Below are 22,070 nucleotides of genomic sequence, written 5' to 3' on the forward strand. Positions count from 1 at the left end.
GTGCAGCTCTCGGCTTGGAAACAGGTCCTGGAAGGTCCTGGATCTGGTCTGGTGCTTCCTTACTCATGGACGAGTCGGCGTTGGAGCGTTACTTTGATGACTCCATTGCAAATGTGAGTACAGACTGTTGGCTCGTCTGTTCTGTGAACGTCACAAACTTTATTTAAAGACTGAAGTTACTGTTAACACGACTCAGTGAACACATGTTGTTTTTATCATGTGAAGCAAAAGTGTGACACTATCTTAAATTTGACCCTCTTTCATTTATGAGCTGCTATTTTCTGAACTAAAGTGAAATTCAGAATGAAACAAATCTTAAGAGGGTCTTCAGTCATTTTCTCAGATTTGAGTTTTTCACAAATTAACATTTGACCTTGTTTAACATGATGCTGTTTTCATTTGTTTGATTTGACATGAATCCAGTTTGAGTTCCTTTATTTAAACAGGAAGCATCACTTCATCAAAGAAACACAAAACCAAACGAGTCCGCAGCTCATACGAGGATTTGAAAAAGCTCCAAAATTAAAAATGAACCAAGAGAAAACATTTTTAGTCTTCATCTTCAGTTTGGTATAAATTTTCAAGGCTAAATATTAAATTCTCAGAATGTTTAAATGTGACACTTTACACCAAAACCTTCAAAAGTGAGTCGAGGTCACGTGACTGAACTCGAGGTCAGGTGGAGGAGAGCGTGACGGGGGGGGGCGCAGATATAAATCAGTATAAATGCTTCTGAACAGACGCAGGCAGCTCTCTCTGATCCATCATGTGGTCTCGGTTTTTCTCCCGCAGGACTCCAGCCTCATTTTGGGGGAGGGTCTCAGCCCCCCACCCGTTCCCGCCCACAGTCAACAAGACCCCTCCTCCTTCCTGTCGATGAGGGCGGGGCCTGGTGGAGAGCCTGGCGATGAGCTCGACCTCAGCTTCCTACCTGATGAGCTCAGCGTGCAGGAGGAGGCCAGTCGTCATGGCGACACAGGTATGACAGCTCACGTTGACGTTCCTGTATTTAATGACTCCTGTAAAGTCTGGAGGAGGTCTGATGGACGTCCAACAACAAAACCTTTGAAAAGTGGTGAGGATCACATATTGCTGATTCAGCGTCCTGCTTTGGATCTCTGTGTTTTTCAGTTGACTGTCGTGGTTAAAAAATTGACCAATGAAATCTGATCATTGGAGACAGATGTAAAAACTGAGTGCAGGTGGGCGTGGCCTCTGTGGGGTCATGTGGGACAGGATGGCCCCCCCGATGCTGATGGACCGTCTGTTGTTGTGTTTCAGCTGAGAGTCAGACCGCAGATCTGGACGTGTCTCAGGACAGCGGCATCTGTCCAGACTACAACTCCCAGGACTCCACAGCAGCAGTAGCAGCTGACCCGTCCATGTCGGGGCTGGGGACGGGTGCCTCCCCCTTCTGTCCCATGACCCCTATGACCCCCATGACCCCTATGACCCCTGTGACTGAGAGGTCAGGAATCATCCCACAATTACAGTAAGTCACTGATGAGACACATAGTACTGATACTCTATCTGAAGTTCTGTTTCTGTCTCGTGGCAAAATGTCTCATGGCAGTGGTACTGTCTCATAGTACTGTCTCATAGTACTAGTACTGTCTCATAGTACTGTCTCATAGTACTAGTACTGTCTCATAGTACTGTCTCATGGTACTGATACTGTGTCATAGTACTGTCTCATGGTACCGGTACTGTCTCATGGTACTGGTACTGTCTCATGGTAGTTTCTCATAGTACTAGTACTGTGTCATGGTAGTGTCTCATGGTACTGGTACTGTCTCAGCGTACTGTTCCATAATACTCGTACTGTCTCAGAGAACTGTTCCATAATACTGGTGCTGTCTCATGGTACTATCCCATAGTACTGGTGCTGTCCATTGGTACCATCCCAAAGTACTGGTACTGTCTCATGGTACTGGTACTGTCTCATGGTACTGGCACTGTTTAATCACAGATCATATTAGGAGTATAATGTCTTTCAGAATAAAACTTTAAATATAGTGCTGACTTCACACAGTGTGTGTCCCTGTATTACTCACGTTGTGGGGACATGAATCTGTTACAGTCACGTTGTGGGGACTCGCCTTCCTTACGGGGACATAATGCAGGAAGCCATAATGTCCATCATTACATTTTAGGGTGAAGAGGTTAGAGTAAGTCTCTTCTGTCCCCAGAAGTGAAGGAAACCATCATGACTGTCTGTCTGTCTGTCTGTAGGAACATTGTCTCCACAGTGAACCTGGGTTGTCCGTTGGATCTGAAGTTTATCGCCCTCCAGGCCAGAAATGCAGAGTACAACCCGAAGGTACTCTGTGTGTGTGTGTGTGTGTGTGTGTGTGTGTGTGTGTGTGTGTGTGTGTGTGTGTGTGTGTGTGTGTGTGTGTGTGTGTGTGTGTTCATTTGAGAGTGAGCAGTAGCTGCAGCGATCAGTAATCACGGTGGAACAGAAACATCAGGTAACATAAAGTGGAAATACTCAAACGTGCACTGAAGTACAGTACTGGAGTAAATGTACCTGTTAGCAGCTAACATGGACTCATGGTTGGTGTGATGTCTACCGGTATGGCTCAGTCCTCGTGTTGCGTTCCAGCGTTTTGCGGCGGTCATCATGAGGATCCGTGAGCCGAGAACCACGGCGCTGATCTTCAGCTCAGGGAAGATGGTCTGCACGGGAGCCAAGAGGTCAGTCAGTCCGTCCGTCTGGCTACAGGTACAGGTACAGGTACTGGTACTGCGCTGTTCAAGAACCTTCTCCTCTTCCCACCTATGTGCCCTGCAGCGAGGAGCAGTCACGACTGGCGGCGAGGAAATACGCTCGGGTGGTGCAGAAACTGGGCTTCCCCGCCCGCTTCCTGGACTTTAAGATCCAGAACATGGTGGCCAGTTGCGACGTCTGCTTCCCCATCAGACTGGAAGGACTCGTCCTGACACACCAGCAGTTCAGCAGGTAGAAACATCCACAGGTGTTAAGGAGACGGGGTTAGCCTAGCTTAGCACAAAGACTGGAAGCAAGGGAAACCTGCTAGCCTAGTTAGTTTTCTGTTAGTGTTCTGTTCCTGTTAGCGTGTTATCTTGTTTTTACACATCTGAGTTGAACGGATTCTCTCTATGAACGGCCAATGAACAGTTTATTATGATTACAGGGGCGGGTCCAGAGATTTTTCTGGTGGGGGGCACAGGGGGTGACAACAATAAATCTGGGATGGGCGCCCAAAAGTAACAAAAATGAAGGCTGCTAACTTCAATATTACATTGCTTATGTTTTCATCTTGCTTTTCTTGGCCACATTAAGTCTGCTAGGTATACTTTTACCAAGTGGCTAACACACAGAACACTATGTGGGGAGGGGGGGGGGGGATTACATTTATTTAATTTTTTTTGTGTGTCATCTTCATTTACTATTCACCAGTAACACATATACTAATAATTACCCATCTCAACAAATCCTCAAAGTGTTCCCTATGACACCCAAATTATTCAAACAGACCTTGTGGTTCCAGATGTACTCATTTTATTAATTATATGCAATTTTCAACCAGAGGAAAAAAGGCTCAGCAAAGAACAGGTTGCTCCATGTTGTAGTTACTCTTCCCCACTGACACTCAAATTCTCACAGTGAAATGGACAACAACAAAAATATTCAAAATCACTAGTGCTCGGCTCTTTACACTGTGTATTTTAAACACTTATGTGTTCTGTATCACAATCAGAGTACGTACCACTCAATGTATCACTCATTTGAAGGTGCTGACAATTCAAAATAACTGTATTTTGCGATTGCCGTGTTTGCTGCTGAACAACCTTACAAACACGAGGCCCTGAACGCTCTGGTCCTACCCTGTCCGTGCTGGGTGAGAGGGAAGGTCTTCAGGACAGGTTGCGCAGGACCTGCAGCTCTGGTCTGAGAAATGTCTGAAAATATTAAAAATAAATCCAAAATAAGTCTGTGGAAATTAATACTCATGATCAACACTGACAATTAAAGACAGAAATATGCTTTTGTTATTGTTCCTATGGCAAATGTTATATATATATAAAAATATATGCAAAGATTCTGGATTTTTTAAATGAGGATTTTATTAAACTTTATAAAAGTTGAGTTGGATCATTCAGCAACAACAACTTGAAAGTAACATTTTGATTGTCTTTAAAATAGATAAAGGGACGACTGCATTTCAGCAGAAATTAATACAAAAGAGTAATTCAGATGTTGCTGGTGATAGGTTAATATAATTTTTAATAAATATTCTACCTTGTAGACCTTTAGGCGTAGCAAAGGGCGGATGAACTGGGGGCTTCCCGTTGCTGCTGGAGCTGCTGCAACTGCTGTAGCTGCAGCTGTCATCTGACTCAGCACGGTCAGACTCATCACCATTGTCAGTCCTCTCCCTTTGTGCATCTGAAAGTATTGATTGACAAAGTCAGCACTTAATTAACTCATTTTTTAATTGAACATACATTATAAAGTGTACATGATTATTTTTTAAATAATATATAGCATGAATATATGAACTGTTTAACAACTACACAATTTTAAGTGCGTGCTGGTTTAGTACCATGATTAAAAGGAGGTAGCCTATTTAAATTCCTTAATTCACTAAATAACTGTAATTGTGCAGAGAGCCCCACACATTACACATTTTAAAGCATTTCCCTAATTCCTGCATTTTCACCTGGAAGTCCATGAGCGCTGTTCTGGCCCTGGGAACTTTGGTCAATGTTAGCTTGGCTGCATTCACCCTGAGTCTCACACTCCTCCTGGTCACTGTCCCTAAATTTCTTCTTAGTGAAGAAGCTGGAGATGTCTCCCTGCCTCCGTTTCATACTATAGTCTACATTGAAAAACGTGTCCACAAACACAACGAAAAGCAACATGTTATTTGTACCGTCACATCACTGTGGCAACGTGATACTCTGTTGTTGACTATTAATTCATGTAGCAAAACGCTCAACTCACGAAGGATGCTAACGCTACTGAAACAGTGGAGAGCTAACTAAAGTAAAACACAGTGAACAATTTCCCATGCAAATTCAACCAAATTAGGCCCAAGTGGAACAGAAGTTGGCAAAACATTGTTTTTAAGAACCTGTAGTGTTCTGTTCTTACCTTAGCCCGGTGCACCTTTGAGCATCACGTCGAAAAAAAAGTCCGTGACTGGTGAAGTTACAGGAGTTCATGTGCGGACCCGAGGAGCCACTTCCTTCTTTTTCCAAAATAAAAGCCTTCATGAGTTTTTAACATAGTCTAATCAAACAAGATTTCAGCTTTGCTTCCGTCTTATCATGCAGCGTCGGTAACTTTACACAAAACAATGATTGACATTATGATGAGTCAATGGCTGTTGGGGGGGCACACGGGGTGGCCAATCAGACTGCAGGGGGGGCGGGTGCCCCCCGTGCCACCATGGAAGCCCCGCCTCTGTATGATTATTGTAATTATTCTCAGTATAAAAAGCTTTAATTAAACGCAGCCACTTTGACTGTGTGTTCCTCTCCTCAGCTACGAGCCGGAGCTGTTTCCAGGCCTCATCTACCGCATGGTGAAGCCTCGCATCGTGCTGCTCATCTTCGTGTCTGGGAAAGTGGTTCTGACTGGTAAAGAAACTCAGAATGGTTGTAAAGTGAAGTAATGAGAAAACTTGATAAAGTACATATACATCTCAGAATTATGACAAACAGATTTTATAATAACGACAGATTCAGTAACGGCTGGATCTTTTTTGGAATAATGAAAATATGCATCTTGTAACAGAAATACTGATCTTAATTGGTGATGGTAATTATGACATTAAGGTCTCGTGTTTGAGAAATATGAACTAATTTTAATTGTTTTTTCATAATTATGAAATAGAGGTCTTGTAATTAGGCCATGCGGCTCTTGTGACGGGGGTTTATTGTTGTAATATAAGATCTTTTTACATCATGGTGAGACTCCTTCTTAGAATGAATTTGGTCGATTTCCACGTGCCACGTGTTCAGAAAGTTGTAATAATTCTGTAGTTGTTGTTGAATTCCAGGTGCTAAAGAACGAGCTGAGATCTACGAAGCGTTTGAGAACATTTATCCGATCCTGAGAGGCTTCAGAAAACAGTGAGGCCGACCTCTGATGTCACTTCCTCTTCATGTGTAAATAGATGGACTGAGTGTTTCCTTTATATCTGTTTTCTTTTGTGTTGCGGATGGTAACGGAGTCAGCTGTTTGTGTCAGTCTCTGTTGAATGTTTGACCATCCTGAAGAAAATAAACCACAGTTTTCAAAAATCACAGCACAGAGAAAAACCTGTTAAACACGAACTCTGATTTTCTTGTCCGATGTGAATCAGACGTGAATATTTCCAGCTTATATGTTACAGTATTGTGGAGTCAGCTGACTCGTCCTTCAGTCCTCAGGGCTTGAACTTGGACGTCAGTCCCTCAGAAGTCATCGAGCTCAAAGGGACTCTTCAGTGGTTCAGCACAGAAATACAAAGTTTCTTAAAGCATCGACAAACATCTGTCAGTGACCGTTCATGTGTCTTCCTGTCTCAGTGAGAATGAATGATGAAGGTTAGAAGAGGCTGTTTTCCTGACTCCGCCCACAATGTTACGTCACTACATAAACAAACCACGGCCTTCCGGTCACGTTTTCAGAGGAAACAGGAAGTGGCGGATTCATCGTCTCATCAAAACAAAAACATCTCTTTGTGAGCTTGTCGTGGCCTCCGCAGAGCCGTCCTCAATATGACCGCGACATCACGGCAGATATAAGAGTCCGGGCATGAGGGGCTCGACATGGAGCCGCTGAGTCAAACGGATGTTTCTGTGTAGTTTTTAGAAAGTGTCGTAACGTTAGATTAGCTGGTGAGCTCAGTTAGCTCTTAGCTCTCGCTGTCCCTGTCCATGGCGTCCTCAGCGGGACTCCCACCGCTCGGCCCGGACCGCGCCGCTTCGTCCTCCGGCCCTCATTCCGGCGGGAGGCCGCCTCTTCGCCCCTATCACCCCCATCAGGCCCACTCCACCCCAGGCTGTGTGATGGTGGAGTCGGTGGACGACGCGGAGGGTCTGTACGTAGCGGTGGAGCGGTGCCCCCTGTGCAGCACCTCCCGCCGCAGGCTTACCTGTGCCCGGTGCGTCCGGGCCGGGGACTTCGTATACTTCGACGGGAGGAACACTGAAAGGTTTGGGAATAAAGTTCTCCAGATTCCAGCCTGTCCCCCTCTGTCCCTTCACTGCCAACGCCAAACTTCATAACCATGTTTGGACATTTTAGAGCGGCCTTAATTTTCAACCAACTTAGATTATAGAAGTCCTGGGATAAATTTATGACCCTTCTATACTACGACTGCATCACTGTTATCACTCAGAACAACATTTCCAACACATCGTGAACATTTTCTCGTTTTTCATCGGTTACCGTACGCGCAGTTGTTCGGGTGGAAGGTGAACGGCAGGTGTACCTGGACTAAAGGCCGGCCTTCTGTGGCCATACCTGCGGCTTTGTGTTATTCACACATGCCGAATGGAAAAGGGGACCATTCTGAAAAGAAAGCACACATGTCCCGGTTCCTGTTCTTCTTTTTTCAGATATAAAGTCCGCGTTAACGTGTAAATTTATCTTTTTATTCACGGGGTTCTGCTGCTAACGTCAGACAGACGCACAACGTCAGTTTAATGTTCAATAGTTTTTTAAGTAGAAGTTTTTCTGGAAACTGGAGATTTAATTTTTAATTTTTCGTATTAATAGTTAAGTGAAAATGTCGTAACCTGCAGTGAGTCATGAACAGTGTGGGCTAGTTAGCATTAGCAGCCAGCAGTCCTCAGTGGCGGTCCCAGGCCCAGCTGCCTGGGGCCCCTCTCCGGTGTTTGTGTCCGGGCTGCTGCTTCTCTTCACGGCTGTTAGACTGCTTTAGCTGCCGTGTCTGTGCCGGTCTGATGTGAGCAAAGCTTCTCTGCTACAGTTACACAACACGTGAAAACCCAAAATAACTTTGACCTCATAGTTTTCATGCCAAAGGATGGTTTACCAAAGCGGGTTCTGGGGACCAGCAGGGGTCTCTGAGATGCTTCCAGGGGACCACAACAACAAAGTGGGAACTTTGACTGTTTGTCAGCTGCTTCGTAAAGTGTGAATGTTTTTCTGTGGCTGTTTTCTTCATGTGTGCAGATACACTGAAAAACTGGAGCGGCTGAAGAAGGCGAAGGAAGAGAAGGAGCAGCTGCAGCAGAGGTGAGGCATGCAGCATGTGGAGTTACTCTAACCTGTAGGCATGACGCCTGTGCTGCCATTAGCATTAGCACAGGTAGACGTCTGCGTGCAGTACCGGTGGACACACCTTCCCAGTGTTTTTTCTTTCTATCAGTGAACGCCACATGGGATTATGAGGTAAACAAGAAGCGATGTGTGTTTAATATTTCAGAGTCCTCTCAGTCTGATGCAGCTTCGCTCTCTGGTGTCGGACGTCCTCACCTGGAATGATTCTCAATCAACCTTGAAGGAGTTTTCTTACACGACGAGCTGTTCACGGCTTTTCCTTCGCTCTGAGCTCCAGCTCATCTCAAACCGTCTCAGCTGGGTTCAGGTCAGGTGACTGTGGAGACCAGGTCATGTGACGCAGCCCTCCATCACTCTCCTTCCTGGTCAAACAGGCCTCACAGAGCCTGGAGGGGTGTATGGCTGCAGGATGCTGTGGTAGCCGTGCCTGGTCAGTGTGCTTTGTCCTCCACACCATCACACCTCCATCTGCTTCACGGTGGAACCACACCTGCAGATACCATCTGTTCACCTTCACAGCTGGAACCAAACATCTCAGACCTGGACATGAGTCCAGGTCTCCACTGATCCAGTGTCCAGTCCTTGTGTTTCTGGGTTTGAGCAGCTCTCGTCTTCTTCTCGGTCTCCCTCAGTCGTGGTTTCTTTGCTGCAGTTGGAGCATAAAGGTCTGATTCACTCAGTCTCCTCCTTCAGGTGGTGTTGAGACGTGTCTGCTGCTTGAACTCTGCAGCATCAATCTGAGCTCCTGGACCAGGGTCCTCCTGGTCTTCAGTCCTGGATCAGGCCTCATCAGAGCCTTTGATGGTTTTTGTGACTGATCTTGAAGATACATTCAAAGATCTTGAAACTTTCTGGACTGACTGAGCGTCAGGTCTTAAAATAAGGATTCCTGCAGTAGTTGAAACGAGCTGTTTACTGAACACCCGCACCCCCCCCTGCACAACAGCTGATGCTCTCATTAGCGTCTCACCTGTTAGCTGAGAATCAGTCCAGGTGACGACGCCACGAAGCTGCAGAGGGCGAAGCTGCATCCACAGTGACGACTGAGAGGTTTACCTCATATTCACTGTGTTCCTTCATAGTTGGATGTTTGTGGTATTAAAACCACAGCATAGAACATAGAAGGTGTGTTTCTGTGTACTGTATAACAGCCACACAGGTGTGCAGCTCTGTCCACGTGAGTCTAAACAAAGACCATCTGAGAGGTTAACTGATGTTTCTGAACCCCCACCAGGGTCATCCAGGCCATGGACAGGAAGCTGCAGGCCGACGGCATGGTGAGTGAAGTCACGTCTGTGTGATGCTCATGGAACCAGAATCTGAACGTTTCATCTTCACATCACGTGACTAACAGAACGTAACCTGATTGGCCGTCTGAATGTTTGATGTTGAATTCAGAAGTTAATCAGTCCACAGTGAGGAGGTTTAGTGAAGGTTTACTTTACTTTATGTATTTATACACACACACACACTCTGAGGTGTTTGTTGGTGATGAAGAGGACACACCTGTCTGAATAAAACAGACTGATGAGCTGCTGTTTCCTCTCAGAAATGGAAGATCATGTCCTGTAAGATGAAGATCGAGCAGCTGAAGGAGGCGGTCGCCAGGGGCAACGAGGAGGTGAAGAGCGGTGAGTCTGTCTCTCTCTCTTCATTGTGAGTTTGCAGGCCTGTTTCTGATTCTCTCCTTTTTCCTTTTCATCCTTCCTCCTCCTCCTCCTCCTCCTCCTGCAGATAAGGACCACCTCCTGCGCTCTCAGGAGGAGGGTCAGCGGCTGCAGCGCCGCGCCGGACGTCACCAGGAGAAACGGGATAAAATCGAGCGCCACAACCTTCGCCTGGGGGATCTGCGGGAGCGCCGCGGGCAGGAGCTGCAGGGCCGGGAGAGCCAGCTGGCGGCGGCGAGGCGGGATCACATCCTGGAGCTCACCACGCACATCTTCCCCACACAGGAGGAGAAACAGGGCAGCAGGTGAGTCCGTCCCCGTGATTGGCCGAGTGCGGCGAACCTCGAAGCACCACATGGGGGCAGCTCAGCTCAGCTCAGCTCAGCTCAGCTCAGCTGGCTTTGAACAGCTGAAATAAGCAGTGATGTGTACCTGCGGTGTGAAATGTGTCAGGTGTGAACGGTGCAGGTGATCCAGGAAGTATTGACTGATGTGTGTAAAAGAGTCGACTGGAGGAAGGAAAGGTGTTTGTATCTGTAATTAATCCAATAATCTGTAAATGTTGGATTATTGTTTCTGATCCGGTGAGTTAAGCTGCAGATAACTTTATCTTTTCACTCTTTTTAACACTTCGTGTGACTTTAAAGTAAAACTACACTCGTTATCGGCAAACTGGAGGATCTTTAAATGTCGCCCCCCCCCTGCGTTTGTCACTCAGAGACCCTGCAGACGTGGTGGCGGAGTGCGACCCCGCCTTGACCTCCAGCACGGTGAGCGAGCTGGCCGAGGCTCGGAGGACCACCTACCTCTCAGGACGCTGGATCTGGGATGACCAGAACGGAGAGACCAGCATCAGCATCACCGGACCCCCCGTCACCCTGCCCAGCAACGGGGACTGCTCCGCCTACTACAGCTGGGTGGAGGAGAAGAGCACCAATCAGGGCCCAGGTGAGGAGGGAGGGGGCAGGTAGTAAAGTACTAATACCACAGTGTAAAAATACTCAAAGTCCTGCGATGAAAACGTTACTTCAGTAAAAGTATAATGAGGAAAATGTACTTGAAGTATTACAGTAAAAGTACTGAGTGCAGTAAAACGTCCCTGTGACTGTTCTACTGTTCTCCTGACCTCTGACCTTTGACCTTTGACCTCCTGCAGAGTTGGACCACATCAACCCGGCTCACACCATCAGTGCTGCTCTGTGTTACGCCACACAGCTCGTCACCATCCTGTCCCACATCCTGGACGTCAACCTGCCCAAGAAGCTCTGCAACAGGTGAGACGGGAAACACCTGCTGCTGCCTTCACTTGCAGAGCAGCAACGGGAAAAAAGAGCGTCAGGTTCTTTAATGTGCAGAGTTTAACAGTGGACCTGTTCGTTCCTCAGTGAGTTCTGTGGAGAGAACCTGAGTCGATACCGTTTCACCAGAGCTCTGACTAAACTGAACACCAACATCCTCCACCTCTGCTTCTCACAGGTGAGACACAATCACACACAACCACAGAGACGTTTCATCTTCACCAGCAGCACCCAAACACAACACGAGACCCCGGGCTCATAAACACTCAGCTGTTATATGAGGCTGTACATGAGACGGCCAGAGGGACGGACAGAGAGACAGTCAGAGAGACGGTCAGAGATACAGACAGAGGGACGGACAGAGAGACAGACAGAGAGACAGACAGAGGGACAGACAGAGGGACAGTAACAGGGACAGAGGGGCGGCCAGAGGGACAGTCAGAGAGACGGACAGAGGGACGGACAGAGATACAGACAGAGGGAAGGACAGAGGGACAGACAGAGGGACGGACAGTCAAAGAAACACAGAACGATCCAGAAAAACACACCTGAACAGGAGTTTCAAATAAAATGAGAATAAAATAAGACACAAGATAAATACTGAAGCTAGTGTGTGTGTGTGTGTGTGTGTGTGTGTGTGTGTGTGTGTGTGTGTGTAGCATGTAGACAGCGAGAAGCTCCACCCTCATCACACTCTGAGGAACATCATGTTTCTGGTTTCCCCCGACAACGACAACCTGGGCAGGTGAGTCTGTGAAACGACCAATCAGTGAGCTGGTCCTCGAAGCTTCATAGATTCAGACATTTAACTGTTTGGTTTTTCTGACTGGTCTCTGTCTGGTTCTGGTCCAGGACGGGTCCCTTCGAGGTGAGTGCTGACCTGGAGGAGTCGATGGAGTTTGTGGAGCCGGAGGCGGCGGGGCCGGCAGAGGAGAGCGGCGATGAGGCGGTGACGGACGAGGAGACAGACCTGGGGACGGACTGGGAGACGGTGCCCAGTCCTCGATTCTGTGACATCCCATCACAGGTAGAAACACGTGCCAGACCAGGTCCGGGTTTCCTCCGAGCTGGTCTTCAGATGTTCGACACAGATTCAGTGACTGATTAACAGTCATTGATTGATTGATATTGATCGAGCGTCCTCGGGATCGGTGGATGGAGCAGAGTTTAACATTTCCTCTTTCTCCTCTTCTTCTTCTCTTCCTACAGTCCATGGATCTTTCCCAGAGTGCATTGCAGGTCTCCCAGCCCTCTGCGAACACTGGAGGGATGATCTCGTCCGCCGCTGCCTCCGTCACCTCCTGGCTGAGAGCTTACACCGGCCAGCGCTGATCGGACAGGCTGAACCGGACCAGAACCATTCTGGTCCGGTATAGACTGGTGAAGATCTGGAACCCCTTGAGGTCTCAGACATTGGCCTGGGTTTGGAGAAGACTGGACTGGGGTCAGAGGTCTGAGGTCAGGCTGGCAGGCCAGAGGTCAGCAGGTTGATCAGACTCATTTAAAGTGTACAGCTGCTCTGAACAGCCAATCACAGTCAGATTATCAAGATTAGGAAACTTTATGGTTTAAAAGCTCAAACACTGATACGACACACCTGTCAGAACACCTGCATCCTTTGTTTTCTGTGTGAACCTGAAGACCAGCTGCTTCCGGAGCTTCCTGAGACACCAAAACTGTCGACATCAGACCAGATTTAGTCTCTAATGGTGAAATAAAGACCAGAGAAACTAGACTGGCAGGTACACCACGGTCCGGGTACACCAGGGTCCAGGTACACCAAGGTCCGGGTACACCAGGATCCAGGTACACCGGGGTCCGGGTACACCAGGATCCAGGTACACCGGGGTCCGGGTACACCAAGGTCCGGGTACACCAGGATCCAGGTACACCGGGGTCCGGGTACACCACGGTCCGGGTGCACCAGGATCCAGGTACACCAGGGTCCAGGTACACCAAGGTCCGGGTACACCAAGATCCGGGTACACCGGGATTCCAGGTACACCGGGGTCCAGGTACACCACGGTCCAGGTGCACCAGGATCCAGGGTCTCGACCGCCTAAGAAAGGCCTCTCATCGTGAACATTTGTTTGTCTTTATAAATTTTTATTAAACATTAATACAAGTTTTATAAGATGCCAAAACACACACACACACACACACACAGTGGACGATTTAATCTGAACAGTCACTCGTCTCATTGAGCTCCTGAACTGTTGAACTTTGTTTTGACTTTTGAATAGAGAGACTTTACGTATGGCCGTTTTCTCGTCAGGATGTAAAAACTGGTTCTTGTCACACTCTGACGAGTGTTTGTGTGTTTCAGGATTGTGGTTTGAGTTCAGGCTCGTTACTGATTCCAGCTCATTCTAATCGTATTCTGGTGATGATTCACCGAGTAACTCGAAGAACATCCAGAAAAGATCCTCTGTGAGGGAAGACGCTCCACTCTGTCGCAGCCAGAGTGAGACCTCTTCTCTCCAGGTGATCTCAGGTCACATCCTGCAGGTGACCTTCATTCACTTCAGATAAGTTCAGATTCATCGTTTTCACTCAGCTTGTGAAAGATAAGATGTCAGATTTCTGATCTACAGCTGTTATTTCAACACGTCAGAAACATTCATCAATGTTTAAAGACATTTATCAATATCAGATCAGACCCAGTGTCAGCAGGTGATCGATATTTAGAGATCTGGATCAGAACATTTCTAACTGTGACTCCTGTGGAGGCAGCTGAACGAACAGATCCTGAACGAGAACATACAGCTGTAACATCTGTTCTGAGCCACTCGTTAAATGTTTGTAGTGGATGAAGACAAAGTGACGATGAAGAATCAGTCTCCACCTGTCGACCTGCCTGCCTGTCTATCTGTCGGCCTGTCTGTCTGTCTGTCTGTCTGTCTGTCTCTCTCTCTCTCTCTCAGTCTGCCACCTGTCTCTCTGCTCGCTGGGAAAGTTTCTGCTTTTCATTTTGATGATTCTTTGTTTTTCCTGCTTCGTGTGATGGCGGGAGCCAACTAACAGAAAAACGTTGGTTGCCACGGCGATAACATGAAAGTGGCGAGAGAATCTGACACACGGCAACACGCCGTTCACACCGGACAACAAACCACGAACTGGACTGAATCTGGTTTTTCCCTTCTGAAGACCAGGTTCGGGTGACCTGGACGTGTCACGTGTGACGGGTTAGACAGGTGAGCCGGAGACGAAGCAGCGACACTGATGGAGCGGCGGTGACGTGTTGCTTCTTCCTGTTAAAGGACAAAATGACTCACAGGATGTGTGAAATGTTCTGTTGCCATCAGAAAGATCTGATTTCAAATAAAATCCTGTTTTCTGGAGTTTCAAAGTATTTTCTTCTAGAGGTGGAGGTGGTGAAACATGTCGATACACCTGGTGGAGGAGACTCTTCATGGATATCCTGACTCTACCTGTGTGAGCTCATGCAGCCGGCCGCCTCTTTTTGTGTCTACGTTTTGTGTTTTTCGAGCTCTCTGATTGGACACCAGCAGTGTCCATCAGGTCAGACTGGCTGACTGTCGTCAGGCAGATTTAGTTTAAAGCAACAAAGCAAACAGTTAAAGTGCTTCACAGTCAAGAATATTAATGATCACAAATACTTCCTGCTTCACTGTGAGTGGCTGGACAGACGCGCTGCTTTAATAATAATCTTTATTTTACATATTTAAATGTTTTGTTATGCTGCCACCACCTTTTCTTATCTGGTGTCACCTCGCTCTCTTTTTTCTGGACTCGTATTAACTGTCCTGTCTTTATTGATTTGTTTTCCTCGTTTCTGTGATCCCGTTTCCATGGAAATGCTAAATTAAAGGAAGTAATATTATAGAAATAGTAGTTGAGTCGACATTTTGAAACAAATCCTAACCTTGGATTGGAGTTTCAGGAGTCATGGACTGTGAATGAGATCCAGATCCGTGCAGCTTCAGAACAGATCTGGTGTCTGTGGTTGTTTCCCGCCTGGGTCAACAGACACACAGCAGCCGTGCACGTGAGTGTGCACGTGACAGTTTGGCGTGCAGATCTCTGCCCTGTGAGGTCTTTGTGTTTTCAGTGTGAGCTGCAGATTAGCATGTTAGCTATGTTTGGTATGCGGCGCTGCAGAGAACCTGATCCCGCTGAAGAACCGTCAGAACGACTTTCTGAGTTCAGCAGCTTCGACGTTCACGGAGCAGAAACACGAAACATTCAAATAAAGAATGAGACAAAAAAATCTGTGTTCTGATTGGTCAATGTTCGAGTTCGTCCACCAGAAAGCGCCGACAGGTCGATTAGTGCTCTGTTCTTTAATAAACTTATTGATCCGTATCAACTGTTTATGGAAAAAAAAAGTTCAGAACCAACGTGATGTCATCACTTACATTTTAAAATGTTTCAGATGTGAACGTTCTGAGTGAGAACATTTTCAGACTCTAACAAAGAACAAATCTTTTTAATCATTTGATTGATGGATCATTTTTTTGAGCTGGTGTTTGCTGAGTTATTGTCACCTGAAACAGATGATCTCAATGACCTTTGACCCTGGTTGAAAACTAGCATGAAGACCTTCAGTTAAACTGCTGTAATCGAGGTCAATAATGAACTTTTTGGTGTTTCTTTAGTGGAATTTATGAGAAACTCATCAATAACTTTCTGTTGTACGCTGTCGTAGGTTCGTCCTCTGGGAAGCATGAATCAAGACAATCTGACCGTTGTCTTCTGAAAGGTCAGAGAATGAGCAGACACATGAAGGTCCATCATCTTATGATCCAGAAAGACCAGGAAAAAGCAAGAAAGAGGATCCGAGTTCAGATTATGAAGTTCAAGGCTGAGAATAAACGTTCCTGCTGCTTGTAGAACATTAATTTCTGAAGTTTGGAGTTTATTTCTGATGATTTATGATTGGTCAGATTGTATTTCATTTGTCTTCAGTCCTGAAGGAGCGAGTGTGTTTCTGTGAGTCCACTCAGTCAGCCCAAGATTAGAGTGTGTGTGTGTGTGTGTGTGTGTGTGTGTGTGTGTGTGTGTATATATAAGCTGTTGGTCTCTGGTTAGCGACAGGTTTTGCTTTCAGGATGAGGTCTGCTCTGTTTCTGGTTCTGTTCCTGCTCTTGTGTTTGTCTCCAGCCCTCAGTCAGGGACAGTCGGAGGCTCCTGTCAACCAGGAGGACGCTGTCTGGACGGGGGCCGATGTCCCTCCAGAGCTCCCGGTCATCTGGGACAAGCTGTGGGGTTTGAAGGAGCTGGTCCTGAGCCTGAAAGCAGTAGAGGTGGAGCAGCGTCAGGCCCTGCGGAGCACGGAGAGCCGGCTGAGGGACCGGGAGGTGGAGGCCGAGCAACAGAGACGCAGCCTGGACGGACTAGAGGAGCTGGTGACCCACCAAAGGGAGGAGCTGAGGAGCACTCAGGTGAGGACGGAGGCTGACAGGAGGCTGCTGGTGGAGTTGAACTCAGAGCTGAGGAGGAAGGTGGAGGAGCTGGAGGAGCAGAGCAAAGGTTGGTGATAGAGGGGGGTCGACTTTATTGTTTAAGAATAAATAGTTTCCTGAGGGCAGCAGAGGGGTGAAGTACGGTGGCCCGGAGGTGCAAAACACAACAAACGTTTTCTGAAAGCTGCTTCCTGTTTTGTTGAGTCGTGTCTGTTGCTCTGGTAACCACAGCGATCAGGCTTTGAAGGTCAACATCAGATGTCTCAGTCTCATCCACTTCTCTCATCATGTTGTCTCTGATCTGAATCTTAATTATAAAATCAAACTCTGCAGCCATGCTAGCAGCTCTGAGGCTGTACATAGACACAGCGGTGCTTTGAGCTGAAGGCTAACATTAGCATGCTAACATGCTGCTATTTATCAAATATAATGTTGACCATGTTCACTGTGTTAATTGAGTGTGTTAGCATGCTAACATTAGCAGTAAACACAAAGTGCACTTGAGGCTGGTGGGAATGTCATCAGTCTTGCAGGTAAGTGTTGGACACATTAAATGTCGATCTGATGATGGCGCTAGATGAAAAGTCAGAGGATCAATAAAGTTATTAGAGTTCATCCTGATGGGAACATGAATCTGAGCCACATTCGATCACAATCATCAGACAGTTGATGGTGTTTCTGCTCGTCTTTCATTTGGTTTTGTTCCCGTCTTCCAGCTCAAACCATCACGTTTTCAGCTGAAGTGTCGACGCTTCAGTCCAGACTGAACACCAGTGAGAGCTCAGTGGAGGACCTGAAGAAGAAGAACACAGGTGAGACCCCTGACTTCTGCACTTTAACTGACACTTGAACTATTTATATTCACTGCTTCACCTTCAGATAACATTTCAGTTGCTTTCATCATTTACAACTGACATTTCAGCTGCTTTTATCTATTCAACTGAAGGTGACTTGTCAGTTTTTTCTTGCTTTCATGTGTCTGACATGAACCAACATTCAGTCTTTACAAACCAGCCAAAGCTCTAAACCCTGTCAGTGAGTTCTGTACTATCAGCTCACTTATTATTATGTAAGGTGGAAGATATATAAATGATGGAATGCTACTATAGCAGCAGGCCCAAGGAGGCAGGTTACATGCAACGTACGAGGGAACTACAGATGAGCCGAGACCAACATCCATAGTGACCACGAAGCAGCTGGTAGCTCAGAGCTTTAACAACCACAGGAGTGAGCTACAGAATGGGAACACTACTGATCAGCATGGACAGGTGGAGCTGACCCTGGTAGAGGAGAGCAGAGTTAAGAACCAGATGATACCCTACCAGCAGTCATGACAGCTGCAACCACTGAGTGGCTGGTGGAGCTAAGAGCAGACCACACCTTCCAGAACAAGAACCAGTCAACATCACAAGGCAGACATCCAACAACCAGTCTGAGGCATGAAGAGCTGGACAGCACCAGGACCAGACATGATCCACTCCTACTGTCTGAAGAGGCCAAACGTTACTGGGAGGCAAGACCATCACACGAGTCACCATCAGGATACCAAAGTGATGCACTGTCCCTGCTGCTGCTCTCCAAAGGTCTGACCCCCGTCAGTCAGATCATCACAAAGAATCACAATGGTTACAGATTCAGGAGTGGAGTGACCGTTGGCCAGCACCTATACACGGATGACATCAAGCTGTACCTCAGGAATGAACGAGACACTCACTGATCTGCCTCACCAGGATCCACAGCGAGGACATCAGGATGTCATTTAGACTGGATAAGTGAGGCAGCATGGTGGCAAAGAGAGGGAAGGTGATCAGTACTGAAGGGGTGGAGCTACCAGAGGGCAGGATAGCAGACATACAGGAAAGCTACAAGAACCTGGGTATTCCACAGGCCAGTGGGAACCCATGATGCAAGATCAACCACAGACAAATACCTCCAGAGGGTGACACAGGTGCTGAGAAGCCATCTCAGTGGTAGGACTAGGACCCAAGACATCAGCATGTACACCCTACCTGTCATCAGATACCCTGCTGGAATTGTAAGGTGGCCGCAGGAGGAGATGGATACCACTAATGTGAAGACACAAAAACACCTCACAATGCATGGAGGGTTCCACCCAGATTCCAGCACCCTGTGACTATTCAATCAATGACGGATGATCAACAGATAGAGGAAGTGGCTAATATCAAGAAATCCTACTAGTAGCTAGAAAAGGGCGACCTGAAGGGCAGCACTGATGGCTCTGATCATGGCAGCTCAATAACAGGCCTTCAGCCACAGCAGACCGGACCAAAGGAAAACTCTGTACAAAGATGCTCCTGAGACAGTTCGGCACACAGCATCAGGGAGTACGATGGAGCTGGGACAAGAGACTCAGGTACCATCAGAAAGAAGGAGCACAAGAAGATGGAGGAGTACGAAGGAAGGAACAACTGGAACAGATGTGGACGATGAAGTCCAAAGTGGTCCATTGATGGTAGGAGCATTAGGGTCTGTGGCCCCCATCACTGCAGTGATTCCAGGTACAACACCTGAGGTCTCTGTTAAGAAGGTTGTAGTCCTAGAACAGTTGGATACTGTACAGAACCCTACCAGGCCTCTGGTAGAGGACAGAGCTGGAGGAAGGCACCACCCCATGGAGGAGCGTCTTCAGATATCTGAATCTATTTCAGAATTTAGTTGTTTTTTAAGATATTGTTTTTAAAATAATTATTTCTAAGGTTTTAGGTAACACAAAGGGATACCATCCCCTGCCGTCAGTATCTTAAAGGACAGCAGTACTATTAACATGACCTCCAGACCTGCCACAGAATGGATCTACAGGGTTTTACAATGATTTAGAAATGATTGTACATACAGTTTGTCTGTCATGTTAAAGGAAACCACATTTTCATTTCCAGAGAGTCAGAAAAATCTGTTCTGCAGTGACCTGCTGTGTTGTTTGTCTGTGGAGCTTCTCCTTCATCCAGGTCAGGGTTCTTCTAAGAAGATGTTTCATCCAAGAGGCTCCTTCAGTTCTGACTGACTGCTGGGAAGTCTCTGACCACGCTGTACTGTTTTAAAGGGGTGTCAGGCAGGGAAGGGGTCTGGGGTGATATCCCACTTCTAACCCTTAGAAAGGCGCTGGAAGATATCTGAGTGACGGTCCGGTATGGGCAGGGGTGTGTCTGTGGTTGCCGTGGTAACCCTGTGCCGGTGTCTCCACAGCGCTGGCGGCAGAGCTGCCGTTCCTGCAGACCAGACTGAGGGCGAGTGAGAACACAGTAGAGCAGCTGAGGAGGAAGAGCGCAGGTCATCTCATCATCATCAGCATCATCTTCATCAGATTTAACTTGCGTTGTGGTGTTGAGTGATAGTCACAGGCTAATGCTAAACGCTAAAACACAGTGCAGCCTGTTTCCATTAACAGTAAAGAATCTGTTCAGTGCAGCACTGATGGATCCATTAGTTCAGACTGATGTCAGACTTTGATCAATACAGTCGGGACATAAAACGAACATCAGCAGTAACGTTCTGTTGTCGATGTTTTTCAGTCCTGGCAGTCAGACTGTGCAACACTGAGAGTCTGATGGAGGAGCTGATGAAGCAGACCTCAGGTCAGATTAATTTCTCTGTTTCATCTCAACGTTCATCAACCCCCTATTGATCGTTTATAATCAGTATGTCATTACAGGTCGATAACAGGCTTTAGTTTCTAACCAGAACTCCTCCCGTGGACAGATATATAATTAAGAACAGGTTTAATAACATAAAATCTTTCTAACAAACACTGAACATTAATAAATACCTGAAATGTCCTCATATCAGCTTCTGAAATTATAAATATATTAAATGGTGGCAGCAGAGAACAACCAAACAACTGAAAAATATTTTTAGAGGAAAGTTTTGGAGCTGAAATACATGAATTAGAAAAATGTAAAATGCTTTCTCAAGTTTTCATATAAATGACAACAATTACAAAAACCTCTGAATAAAGTTTGAACCCGTTCTGTCCCAGCATTCCCGTCCTCCAACACTTCGTCTCCCTCTGAAGCGTCTGAGCTGGAGAGTCGACTGAATGTCCGTCTGCGGGAGCTGGACTCAAACACACGAGGTGTCCAGAGCGATCGATCGATCAATAATCGATCATTCTCAGAGCTCGGTTTGTTTCTGGTGTCACATTTGAGAAATGTTGTTTCAGCTCTGCAGAGTCGCTTGAACTCGCTGCAGGAAAGACTGAACGGCTCAGCTGAGACGCAGCAGCAGTGGATCACACACGGTGAGTCAGTCGCTCGTTCATTTACTCACCTGCTCGTTTTAATATTGACATGCTTGTTCACTGATTTCAGATCAGATCGTAGAAATCAGCAGCAGACTGAACTCCAGCCAGCGTCACCTGAAGGAGCTGGAGAGAAACGCTGCAGGTGGGTCACATGACACACGGGTCACATGATGTGATGACAGTAAAGCGGATCTAAAATGCTTCCAACGTTTTCAGACGGAACGAGTCGACTGAGGTCTGTGGAGAGGCAGGTGGAGGAGCTGAAGACAGGTGAGACACACCTGGCTGATCAATGTCCAGAAAAATCAAAATCATCTTTTTCACATTGAAATCTGTGTGTTTGATGTTTTCGGCGTTCGTTAAAACATTGGCTCGCGGTCAGTTTTAAAGCGTCTGTGATTCGTCTCGATGAACTCTCGTCTGTCCGACGTGGTTTCAGCTCTGACAGACAGGCTGAGTGCAGGTGAGCGTCGACTGGACGAGCTGCAGACACAAACCACAGGTGAGCAAAATCAAACGCGCACACAGTAAAATGAGACAAACCGTCAGTGAGTCCAGGTACGCCACAGGATCCAGCTCAAACATTTTACTGTAAAATCACTCTTTTATCCTGAGAGCAGGAGCCTGAAGGTGATTGATTGGTCCAGAATGAGATACCTAGCAGCTACAGAACAGGTGTCAGGCTGGGACAGAGACAGAGGAAAGTTCCTCAGGAACTTAAAACACAGCAAAGGTGGGACAGACCTCAGGACAGGAAGTGGAACTTAAAGCAGGTGGAAAGGTGAGCTTTGAGCCAGACATGGACAGGATGTGACATCACTTCCTGTTTTTCCCCTGCTGCTTTCAGTTCAGGCTGATGTGAAGCAGCTGCAGACTGACAGAACGGGAACCTGAAGGTTCTCAGACAAACACTGATGTACCTGCTGATGTTTCAGATCAAACCTCCGAACTGACCCACCTGCGGAGAAACGTGAACGCCACCGAGCGTCTGCTGGACAGAATGAATACAGGTACACCTTCAGTCAGCACAGACGTGACAGAACCTGAAATATCAGTAAAAATAATCCAACTGAGCTTCAGAGAAGCTGCTGACTCACCTTTTACTGAGCGACAGAAAACACAGCGAAGCTTTAAAATCAGTCTAGTACATCTTAA

General features: G+C 46.9%; 2 protein-coding genes across 2 annotated transcripts; both read left to right on the top strand.

Annotated features, from left to right (window-relative positions):
• Positions 1-41: 41 nt before the first annotated feature.
• On the top strand, positions 42-6,109 carry tbpl2 (TATA box binding protein like 2). Its single transcript, XM_041954125.1, has 8 exons — positions 42-113; positions 793-979; positions 1,282-1,492; positions 2,233-2,320; positions 2,606-2,697; positions 2,795-2,962; positions 5,516-5,610; positions 6,033-6,109. Exons 1-8 carry the CDS (start codon positions 66-68, stop codon positions 6,107-6,109), a joined length of 966 nt encoding a protein of 321 aa, XP_041810059.1. The 5' UTR covers positions 42-65.
• A 555-nt stretch (positions 6,110-6,664) lies between these two features.
• Positions 6,665-14,572, top strand: atg14 (autophagy related 14). Its single transcript, XM_041954429.1, has 11 exons — positions 6,665-7,172; positions 8,159-8,221; positions 9,501-9,543; positions 9,816-9,897; positions 10,001-10,238; positions 10,652-10,881; positions 11,090-11,207; positions 11,319-11,409; positions 11,891-11,976; positions 12,084-12,258; positions 12,441-14,572. Exons 1-11 carry the CDS (start codon positions 6,895-6,897, stop codon positions 12,561-12,563), a joined length of 1,527 nt encoding a protein of 508 aa, XP_041810363.1. The 5' UTR covers positions 6,665-6,894; the 3' UTR covers positions 12,564-14,572.
• Positions 14,573-22,070: the final 7,498 nt, after the last annotated feature.

This window comes from Chelmon rostratus, chromosome 15, assembly GCF_017976325.1.
Source record: "Chelmon rostratus isolate fCheRos1 chromosome 15, fCheRos1.pri, whole genome shotgun sequence".
Classification (NCBI taxonomy): Eukaryota; Metazoa; Chordata; class Actinopteri; order Chaetodontiformes; family Chaetodontidae; genus Chelmon; species Chelmon rostratus.

What these genes read in the sequence shown, in the direction of transcription:
- tbpl2 (XM_041954125.1), top strand. Translation starts at nt 66, where the DNA reads ATGGACGAGTCGGCGTTGGAGCGTTACTTTGATGACTCCATTGCAAAT. An exon ending in TTGATGACTCCATTGCAAAT is followed by an intron (nt 114 to 792) that starts GTGAGTACAGAC and finishes TTTCTCCCGCAG; the next exon opens with GACTCCAGCCTCATTTTGGG. An exon ending in ATGCAGAGTACAACCCGAAG is followed by an intron (nt 2,321 to 2,605) that starts GTACTCTGTGTG and finishes GTTGCGTTCCAG; the next exon opens with CGTTTTGCGGCGGTCATCAT.
- atg14 (XM_041954429.1), top strand. Translation starts at nt 6,895, where the DNA reads ATGGCGTCCTCAGCGGGACTCCCACCGCTCGGCCCGGACCGCGCCGCT. An exon ending in GACAACGACAACCTGGGCAG is followed by an intron (nt 11,977 to 12,083) that starts GTGAGTCTGTGA and finishes GTTCTGGTCCAG; the next exon opens with GACGGGTCCCTTCGAGGTGA. An exon ending in TCTGTGACATCCCATCACAG is followed by an intron (nt 12,259 to 12,440) that starts GTAGAAACACGT and finishes CTCTTCCTACAG; the next exon opens with TCCATGGATCTTTCCCAGAG.